The sequence below is a fragment of the Sipha flava genome, unplaced genomic scaffold (genome assembly GCF_003268045.1).
Source record: "Sipha flava isolate LNK unplaced genomic scaffold, YSA_version1 51_pilon_pilon, whole genome shotgun sequence".
Classification (NCBI taxonomy): domain Eukaryota; kingdom Metazoa; phylum Arthropoda; class Insecta; order Hemiptera; family Aphididae; genus Sipha; species Sipha flava.
Window position 1 is genome coordinate 954,282 of NW_020273468.1, and position 11,910 is coordinate 966,191.

Sequence of the window (11,910 nt, forward strand, 5' to 3'; positions counted from 1 at the left end):
CTGGTTTAAAATTTTATAATTCTTTAATTAAGTAAATTAATTAAAAAAAGTATAATACTAAAACCAAAAAATTTGAAAAAATTGGTCTTTATTGTATATAAAATAAAACTGTATTTTATGTAATTTTTCTCTATGTTTTTATTTTTATTTTTATTATATTGTATTACTGAATATCATGTATTTTACTTATCTTAATCTAAATATAAGTCATCTCAATCTGTAAAATAATATGAACTTTATACATAAATAAATTATAAATCAATATAATTCAATAATTGTTATAATTATATGGTACACCATAAGTGAATTTCATAGCAAAGTATTCCTTCAAATTGTTAATTATTTATATTATTTATAAATTTAGCTATAGATAACTCTCTACCTTTAAAATAAGTTTTGCTTAAAGAAATTATCTTAAACAAAACAAAACTATGTAAAAATAATTTATATATCTGATTTATTTAAATTTGCTTTATAAAAGGATTTTAAATTTTATAACTAAAAAAACATCATAAGTCACTCAAATATTATTATATTTATATATAAAATATAAGCGTTAACATATAGATACATATGAATATGAAATTATTAAGGAACATTTTTAATTTATTATCTATATAGATTTATATTTTTAGAAATAATAAAAAGAACAAAAACAAAGTAATTATTCTTGGTGTAGACTAATTAATTTATCATCAGTTAAAACATTGAAGTGAAAAATTAAAGTTCAAGATTTTAAGTTTATACTGGTTTTTGGTTCTACTATATTTTATAGTAGTTTAAAAATGTAATTATTTGTGCTGATATTTAAATTAAAGATAAAGTGCATTAATTGATATTTAATTATTAAATTTACTTATTTAATTGATTTTTATAAGATGTTAATTGTTTTAATTTCCATATCTATACATTTCGAACAAATAAGTTAATACCATATTTTTAAATTATTTTTTAATATAGAAATTTATTTTTGCTTTCAAATTAATCAAAATATATCACAGCGTCTCCCATCATAGTATTATAAACAGATTTCGAATTATTTTTTAGTATCTAATACTCATCACCAGTAATTTGTCAAAGTACCAAGAAGTAAAGCGCCGTAGGACAAACATGTCTTGGTCCCAGTGTCTACCAGATATTTTATTTATGCCGATAGTCTCACAAATTACTAACCATACAATTTTTTTAATTTTTTTTCCATACGGGTACTGGTTTGGTTTTTTTAAATTTAAACAAAGGTTATGTTCTGATTCCATAATTTATACAAAATTCCGGGTTCTAAAACCGGTTCTTTTCAGTCCGGTTTCAATCCTTATTTAACTTTATGTCTAAAATAATGTTATAATTATCATAAAACATGTTTTTTCGGTTATAGATATATAAGTATTAATTTTGCACATAACTGGAGACATCATAATGAAATCAATAAAACAGTACCTCTTAGTAGAGAGTGTATTGAGATATAATTGAGTAGGTACTAGAAAAATATACTAAAAAGGATAACATAAATATGTATAATAAAATTATTTTTAATTTAATATTAGTTGGAAAATATTAATGGATTGAAAAACTAATACATTACATTTAATAAAAAGAACATAAACTACCAATTTGGTTTTAAAATTGTATTTAGGATTATACATTGTTATACATTTGATTAATTTTTAACTGTATTATATATTTATAACAAAATAAAAATGGTAATAAATTTAGTTAAACAATTAATATAATTATTTTTTCATTGTAATTTTAAATTTTCCAAACAAAGAATTTACTAAGTGTTGCTTTAATTATTTAAAAAATAATTCTATAAAAAACTATTAGTAATTACAATTTAAAGAACATTTTAATTTAAGAAGATAAAAATGTTTTAAGGTTTATAATTTTTATCATTTAAATACCTTAAATCAGGTGATATAAAATTTTATTTTAATCTTAGAAATTTTTTTTCATACAAAGATAAAACACAAAATCGAATTTATTAATTTTATTTATAGTTTTCGATAGTAATTTGTATGATTTTAATAAACATATACTATAGAAATTATATCAAATTATATTTAATATTAAACGATAATTGATATTTATTATATTAAATTTATAAAAAAAACTTACTGTGTAGGCATATTATGTAAAGCTCTTAATAAAAATAATAAATTGTTCAATTAGATTGTACGAAAAATTAAAGAGATATCAAGGTGATATGAATAGCGATATTGTTCGTAGACATTATTTTTACCTACTATTTTTATATAGGTAGTCGAATACTTGCTTTATATCTAAATGGAGGGTCACGTTAGTTCATAACTAGTCGCTATAGGATTCGGTAGTTCGGTGAAGTGATTTGATTTTTAGCCAGGTGTTTAAAACAAGATATTTTTTTAAAATTATTATGTTACCCACAGAAGAAAATAAATCATTAAAACACGAAAATGATGTTTTAAAACTAGTGACATCTATTGATCTTAATGCAGTAAGAATTAAATTTTTCATCAGTATTTAAAATTTTAATAAATAGTAATTTTACTGTGAATGTTCTTGATTAGGATGAAATATAAAATTTACCTATTAACAATTAATTTATAATATATAAATTAAAATGTAAAATAAATATCAGAAGATTACTTTATAATTTCAAAACAATGATACATTTAATATTTTCATACTTTAATTATATTCATCGATTTTTTAATAATATTTATTTATGTAATTTGAATAAAAATTGAGGTTAATTTAGAATTGGTAAGATTTTACTTATCAAAACTTAATTTTAAAATAGTTCACAAAATTGTAAAACATTTTATATTCAAGTTCATTAAAAGTTTTTCATTTAATTAATCTTATATTAACTTCTGGAAATTAGATATAACTTTCTAAGGTCTTGCATTATAGAATTTATAGCACACGAAAGATTAATAATTATTAACTATTATTAACACGGATAGTTGAAGTAGCACATTGTGCTTATTTGCTTTTATACATTTATTGTCTTTATAAAATAAGGAGTTCTTATCCTATATGAATGATGTAATACTTAATTTTTAAATTATTCATTGATTTGATATACTATGTAATATTATAAAATACTAAAATTATGAATTATTTAATAAAAAAAAGAGAACTAGGTAATAACTGAGTAATTTTTATATTTGTACATAAAATTATAGATATATTTATAAGAAATATTAATTTAAGTTTCTATAATCATAAAAAAAGCTACAATTTTATTAATTACCTAACCAAAATTATATTTTTCAACAAACAAAATGTATTGCTTGAGATCAAATTAAAATTGATTTATTAGTTTTTAATTTGACCAATGGATATTTCTTATCATATTTAAAAACTATATTTGTACCTAATATTGCAGTATAAAACTAGTTTATAATAACTAATATTAAATATGTCTAAATTATATCATAATTTTTGCCTATCAAACTTTTTAAAACTTTTTTATGCAGCTTAAAAATATACTGTAATTATTAAAAAATATATAATTGTTTTGTATTTCAGACTGATATTTCTGATACAAACGGAAAACTATCGGGCCGATCTAAATCACCTAAGCAGACAGACGACGAAACTTTGTCACTCTTAATGATTGAGAACGGAGATATGACAAAAAACAAATGGAAATCCGATTTTGTCAATAACCGATCAAGTGAAAAAAATGAGCAATCAAGAAAAGTAAATGCCGTGCATAGGCTTAGTGTCTTGTCTGTAGGCTTCATTTCAGCCCTCCACCCAACTTCGTAAGCTTACCTAATCGTCAATAAAGTTAAATTTATTTTTATAAATTTAACGGTATTTTGTACAGAATATGTTTTTACTGAAGCTTATGCGTCAAAAATATAATTTTTTTTATTGTTAAAATTTCCTTTTCTTCTTAAAAATTTGATATTAGTTATGGTATACAAAATTATGTTTTTTCTATAAAATCATTAGAGTAAATAGGACTTTTTGATGTTAATTTTGGCAATAAAGCTTCTGTAAAACATATTCTATGGTATAATATTATTTTATAAATATTCGAAATTATTTTAGATATCTTGATACATTATTCAATATGTTGAAAGGAAACCTAGGATGTGGAATTTTGGCAATGGGTGACGCATTTAAAAATGGAGGATTACTTTTATCACCAGTTTTAACATTTGTCATTGGTTCAATTTGCGTTTATAACCAACACTTACTAGTAAGGAAATATTATAAAATAAAACTTTAATAAAAGTGCAATATAAAATTATAATTTTGTAAAATGAAAACAACTAATTAAATAAAATATATCATTACACTTAAATATAAAACTTTGTCACAGAAATTATTATTCATACTTGTAAGTTAATTTTTGAATATATATTAAAAATGTATTTGTAATTTAGATTCATTATGTCCTAGATTAACAATTACATTTAGTGATTAGAACAATACAAGTATGAATTATCACTGATAACTACGAAAAAAATGAAAAAGCCTATTATGAAAATAGCTTTAATAAAAAAATACTACTATTTTCTATTAATAGTATGTTTAATATTTTATTATGCATCTTTTAGTAATTTAGGATAGATTATATCATTAGTTTTTTTTTATTCGCAAATGTAATATAATGAGTCTAAGAATATAGCAAAATTAAATTTTAAATTTTATGTGATATCAATGCATTTTTAAACATTTATTTTTCAGTTATTCTTTTATGATTTATTTTTGAGAAATCATATTACTTAATTTAATATTTGTTGATTCATGATATTGTGGATTAAATTATTTTTAAATAGATTTCATTCGAAAAATAAAAATGTATCTATAGATGTACTGTATAATGATTGAATTGATGATTCCAGAAACGTTACGAATCACATATTTTATGAAATTGAAGTATTAGTGAAAACGTATACTATTCATCCGTTTTGTATGTAAACACTGATTATTATTATTTATTTATCTGATAAAACAAGTATAACTAAAGACGTTACTACACTCAATGCATAGAAACACGTGATTAGTATACTTATACTAACATCTCAATTTCATAAAATATGTGACTCGTGACGTTTCTGCAATCATCAGTTTAATTATAGATAATTGTTACAAAAATAAAACAAATTTTAACATATATTTTCACAAAAGTGTCCTATTATTGAGTAACTATATAATATAAAAATATGCAATTAGATTCTAAATACGAAATATTTATTAATATTGTTCTTATTCTAATAAAAGTTTATATTTAAAGTTATTATTCTTTTTATTATTATTTTTTTTATTGAAATAAATGACAAAGTTGATTTAGCGTACAAAATAATATATAGTAAATTCAATAAAATATATTATAACAGCAGACAAAATAATAACATCAAATATAATTATATAACATTAGCTAAATACTGTTGAACAGATTTAACAATTACTTAACCAATTAAAGAAAACAAGTTTATCATATTATTAAATTTTACTTACTTTGAAAAAACATAAATGATTAATGTTGCAACTAAATTATTTTAAGTAACATAACTGATGTAAAGAAAAAATGTGTATAGTAAGAGTGCTAACGTTTTTAAAAAACAATTAAGAAATGATTGTATTTTAAAATTATAAGCAACAACAACAATAAATTAGAATTTACAAAAATGAAAACTAAATTAGTTGTATCTAATATTAAAGTTTAAATTAATATATAAAATTGCGGTTAGTATATTGAAATTGAAAAATAAAATTCCATTAATATTTTCATAGTTTTAGAATTGAAATTTTTTTACATACTTTTATGATTTTATCGCAATGTTTTTATAATTATACATATTTTTATGATAACCTTCATTATAATTTGATAATTCTTATTATGATATTAAATATACTTATCATTCATAATATTTATTACGAATAAAAATATTTCATGACGAAAATGTAATGGTTTATCGGTTTGTTAAATAAAAAACACTCCTTTATAATCTAAATCTTAGAACTTCCTGGTTTGTTATTTTTAGATAACAAGGGTTGAGTTAATTATTACCTATAATATAAAATGGTATATATTTTTAAATTCAAAATTTACAGTAAACTGTTACTTATGAATAACTGTTTCCCACAATCAACCCTATTTTATTAATGTTTATAAAATCAATTTGTTCAAAGTATTGAGTGCTTGTTGTTAATTGCTTAATATTAGGACACGCTGCTGATTACCGCCTAATAAGGATTAAGACATAGATATATTAAATTTAACATTGTAATTTATACAAGGATTTCTTAGATACTATGAACATATTTAATATGAATATTAAACCATTCCGATCTTTGATTATTTGATTTTATAACTAATTCCAATCTTAAATAATTACATAGAATGAATTGTGGTAATTTGAATTATTTAAATTTATATATATTTGTATTTAATTAACTTGCCTGTGTAATTTTATGTTGTATTATTTAAAATTTTAAATTCAAAATGTATACTTAAAACACATCTGTTGATGCATTATAAAATATAGGTACACTCTTTTGAAAAAAAATTAACAATAATTGAATACGGGATATAGTTTCACATCACTTTTCATAGAAGTATTTTAAGTGTGTAAAGTAATAAATTTATTTTTAGGTGGGTTGTTCAAAATCTGTTAAAGAAAAACTGAAATTACAGCATAATCCTGAATTTGCTGAGACGCTAGAGCTATCATTTCAAACCGGACCCAAACGATTTCAAAGCTATTCAATATTTTTTCGGTGAGTTAATATTGACTAATATTTATTATAATTCGATTTTGTTAAAATTTTCATTTAATTTTAAAACAAATACTAAATACTAACTAAATGGAATTGAAAATACACTATGCAGATATTACTAATTAGTAATCATAAAAAATAACAATTCATAGATTGTTATTTATATTTATATTGATACATCAGAAATTCGTCAACAATATTTACATAAAATGATTGTAAATAACTTATGAGCTATTTAGAGTAAGGTATTTTATTATAAAAATTAAAAGAGATGGCATTTTTGAAAATATAACATATATTTTCTGTTTATTTACACACAGAAACATAGTATAATTTAATTTGTTAAAACCAGAATAATTGGTTTATAAAATAATGATTTAATGATATATTCATAGTAATATTAATTGTTAATAAAAGAAATTGTTGGTGGTGAGATGCATCTTTGACAGTTTATTATTATATTAGTTAAATATCTGTATATAATTAGATTTTAGTTATTTCACGCCCTAAACAGAAATCGCTCTTATTATTTTTATTAACCAATAGTGTAAACCCAGTTATGGCTTATATATTTTAACTTAAACTAACACAATAAAATTTAAAATATTTTGAAAATTATATCATCTTTAGTGAACGATGGTAATTTAATAGATATAAGACTTCTTTAAATATTATATTTAATTATTTATATAGAAATGATGTTTATTAATTCATAAAAATTTTGAGATGCAAATAGTGTTTTTTTATTTTTGAATATTATATCTAATTATTGGTTGTTGATAATTTATTTAGCCTATACACTTTTTAAAAATATTAATTACAATATAATATAATATTGATAACTATGTTTTGTTTTTTTATACAGGAATAGTGTAAATACATTTGTAGTCATCACACAGATGGGATTTTGTTGTGTCTATATTCTCTTCGTATCCAAATCCATTCAACAGGTATAAGATTCAATTTTTCTTTTAATGGTATTTGTTTAACTTAAAAATAAAGATATAACGTGTACGTTATACATCAATATTTTATGAATTATAAATGTAATTTATAACTCACCATATGTAAATACAATATATATTATAACTTAAGTTGAAGATAGAGAGTTATTATGGTAATTGAGTTAAATTTTATTAATATTATTTACATCTAATATATAATACTTGTAATATACTTGTATATTCATTATTTTTTGTTATTTAATATATAATACTTAATAAAAAATTATGAATATTAGCACAACAAAAACGGATAAAGAATAAAAAAATAAAAATAAATATTAATAGCATTATGTCTAATTAGCTGTACATACAATCATACATATATAATTATTAACTATAAAAAATCAAATATATTATAATCGTTAATATAATATTAATTATAGATTAGCTTGGATTATCTATTTTATTATAATTTCAAACTTTTAGGTATTGAAATGGACAATTTTGATTATTATATACTGAGAAAATTATAAAAAAAATATTATTATAATTTATTGTTATTTTTACAGTCAAAATGTTTTGAAGTCTAAATGGCTTGATTCTGAGATAACTTTCGTATGTACTTAATTATGAACTAAGACTGATTATTTTGAATACATTTCATAAAATTGTTCTGTAAATCATGAGTTAACAACCTTTTTACTGACGCTGGATATTTTTTCAGATTTTTATTAAGAGTTGTGTTAAATTTAAAACAAAAAAATATTAAAAACATAACTATACATAAAAATACTAACCTAATGATAATTTAAAAAATTATACTATGAATGTCATTAATTAATTGTTCTCATTAATCAACTTCGAGTAAAATTAAATATTTTATATTTATTATGATTTGAGGGGCAAAATTAAAATTTTAAACATCATAAAAATACGAGGACCACATATTGTTGGTACATGTTCTAAAATATCATTATAATTAATAGTAAAATATAGTATACATATATGTTTACCGATAATCACAGAATTTAACAAATTATTTTATAAATACACTCTTTTTTTCGCTATACAGTTATATATTATACGATTTCAATAAATTACACAATTTTATTATTAAATTTAATTTGTAGATTATAGGTTTATATTTAAAAAATAGTATGTACACATATTTAAATATATATATATATGTATAAGTTCAAGAGTGAAACAATACTGTAAAGTTACAATAATATATACGATTTTTTAAAACACAGAGTTCAATGAATTAAGAATTTAACTGAAAATGATTCTTATGTGGACTAATAGTTTGGTTACAACGAAAAAGAAATTTTAATAATTGATTCTTCAAAAAAATATTCGATAGTTATTAAATTACTATCTAAAACTGACAAGCAATTATAATTAGTGTGAACAGGTAGAGATAGTATTATATTTCTTAATAAAGATTATTATACAATTTATTCTGTTTAATATAAGTTTGTCAAAAACCAATTAACATTTTTTAAAAATAGCTTAAATATAATAATTCTTGGTTCGATTTTTTATCAATTATTAAACAATAAGTATCTAATTAAGATATTTCTAACTTACATTTTATTTTAATAGATGATGAGTTGGTATCATATAGAGTTGGATGTACACATGAGCATATTAATATCATTAATACCTATTTTAATTTCGTCACTCATCAGAAATTTAAAATTTATCGCTCGATTATCAGCAATAGCGAATTTCTGTATGCTAATTGGTTTAATTGTCATTCTATATTACTGTTCCTTTGATTTGCCATCAATAACCTCGAGAGCCTATGTAGCCCATTGGACTACAATACCTCTATTTTTTGGAACCAGTATTTTCGCATTTGAAGGAATTAGTTTGGTAAATACTATATAATTATTTTTATATTTTACATTGAAATTATTCTTATTATATAATATTTATGCATTCATTGTAGGTTTTGCCTTTAGAGCAAGAGATGAAAAATCCTAAACAATTTTCGACTTCATTCGGAGTACTAAATGTGGGTATGGTAATTACTACGAGTCTTTTAATACTAACTGGTTTTATGGGTTATTTAAAATTTGGAGATGCAGTACGAGGTAGTCTTACTTTAAACTTACCTGAGGAATTTTTGTAAGGATTATTTTATTATTTGTTTTTATCCTTATGTAATTTAAAATGTTGAATTTACAGTTTTTCTAAAGTCGTTATTTCAAGTATGATGTTTGGTATTATATGCACATATACATTGCAATTTTACGTTCCAGTTGAAATCATTTGGCCAAGAGTTGAGAATAAACTTGGACCTTTCAAATCACCTTTACTATGGGAAATAGGACTACGTGTTGTATTGGTGTTAATTACATGTAAGTTGATGTTAAAAATATTATTATTTACATAAGTTTTTGTCAATTCTACACTTAGGTATATAACAATGATGTTGATAAAAAATATTAGTGAATGGCGACAGTGTGATGGATAGAGTTGATGTATGGTTATTACATAAGAGATTAATGATAGTATAAAGTAGGTACTGATCTACAATATACGTTATGATCAATAATGTTGAGTATGACTAGGTGATATGGTCAGATCAGCTGTTTATCTCGGCGTTAGTGTTTTATAGAGGTCTTCTCTGACATTTTTACCTTTAATTTTACAATATGTCATGTCTCATAACTTGTAATTAAAACGTCAACCAAATTATTTGTAAGCATAAACAGTTAATAGACTTAGTTCGAAAGTCGTCCGAATTTTGAAAAAATGTACAGTGTATAGTATTTATATCATTATAGTAAGCGCGAATATCATTTTCATATGTATATATCATTGCTTGAAACTTTGAACGCTATGTAATTCGTTAGTTGATTTCGTACGCTAAGTTAACAAGTACAATAATATGACGAAAGTATGTAGACCAATGTTTGCTTACATACGCGTATAGAATTATTTGATAACTGAATAACATATGATTGTTATAAACGTATGAAAACTTTAATAATGATGCCGTAGTTGTACGTATATTTTTGTTTTTATTGTAAAATATACTTGTTTGTATATTGCAGTTTTAGCGGCTGACATAATACCGCACTTGAATTTGTTCATATCGCTAATTGGTGCTGTGGCCAGTACGTTCCTGGGGCTAATATTCCCGCCGCTATGTCACATGGCCGTTATCGGTTCCGACGATAGCAATGTCGGCTACGGTCGATTTCAATGGCGGTTGGTGATGAACATCATTACGCTACTGTTGGGTGGCCTAGGTTTTGCTACGGGCACATACGCCAGCGTATACGAGATATGCCACGAGTTCCAGATTCCGCTAATGTCGTCCGAAGCCGTTACTACTGCTGCTACTAGTATCGTTAATTCCACTTTACAAGCAGTGCACTGATCATCCGTTATTTTATCATTGACCTCGTCATAACCAACAACACCATCGTCTTACTACGTCTCCGTCGTTGCTTATACATGCCCCGCTCATCTTGGTACGCGGCTGTCGTGTAGTCCAGTGGTGTTGGTTTAAACCAATGAACTCACAATCGTTATTTCGCGTTGTGTGTGGATGGTGCTCAATGTTTACGATTTATAATAATAACATATAGATACATCCTACAAATGTGTAATATTTATGCATGATTATTTAAGTATATAAATTTATGTACAATAGAATTTATATAAATCTATATAGAGTAGATATAAGACACTTGTAAGAATATAATTGTTTGTAAGTTAAAAATTTTGTGTAATTCTCGATATATTTATTTTTTATTTAATACTATTTTTACTCTCCATACAAAGTATTGTTTATTACTCCTTTTGTTCCGTTTTTTTTGTACATCGTATTTTCTATAGATTTTTAATTTATTTTATAATTATTTGATTTTTTTCTATCATAAGAGTGTTTCGTAAAAAATTAAAAAAAAAACAAATCTAGAAATCAAGATATTATGAACGAATTTGTAATGTTATATACTTGAAATCGATCAATATACGTGAATGGATTAGTTTCTAATGTGTTTTTTTTAACATTATTATTCAGTTTAGATGATATAAATGTAGAATAATAAAAATAAATTTTAACATTCAATATATTTATTTATTTATTTAGAAATATTTTCTGTTATAATTTAATCTAATAAGACTATTATTTGGTATTTCTAAATATTAAGTAGGTATTATTATACAAATAAGTATTTTAGATACATAATATTATTTATGATTTATTAATAAAAAAAAATTT

General features: G+C 22.3%; 1 protein-coding gene across 3 annotated transcripts in view; it reads left to right on the forward strand.

The window, feature by feature from the left end:
- The window catches only part of LOC112690750 (proton-coupled amino acid transporter-like protein CG1139), a 23,644-nt gene extending 12,178 nt beyond the window's left edge, over positions 1–11,466 (forward strand). Inside the window, exons 1-9 of one of the 3 annotated variants that reach the window (XM_025564823.1) lie at positions 2,287–2,473; positions 3,514–3,752; positions 4,045–4,195; positions 6,599–6,723; positions 7,589–7,673; positions 9,273–9,545; positions 9,622–9,800; positions 9,861–10,033; positions 10,733–11,466. In XM_025564823.1, the coding sequence (XP_025420608.1) occupies positions 2,393–2,473; positions 3,514–3,752; positions 4,045–4,195; positions 6,599–6,723; positions 7,589–7,673; positions 9,273–9,545; positions 9,622–9,800; positions 9,861–10,033; positions 10,733–11,061 (1,635 nt within the window). In that variant the 5' untranslated portion in view covers positions 2,287–2,392 and the 3' untranslated portion in view covers positions 11,062–11,466. Of the gene's footprint in view, positions 1–2,286; positions 2,474–3,513; positions 3,753–4,044; positions 4,196–6,598; positions 6,724–7,588; positions 7,674–9,272; positions 9,546–9,621; positions 9,801–9,860; positions 10,034–10,732 lie in introns of those variants that run through there. The other 2 variants (XM_025564824.1, XM_025564825.1) reach the window with 2 other exon arrangements.
- Positions 11,467–11,910: the final 444 nt, after the last annotated feature.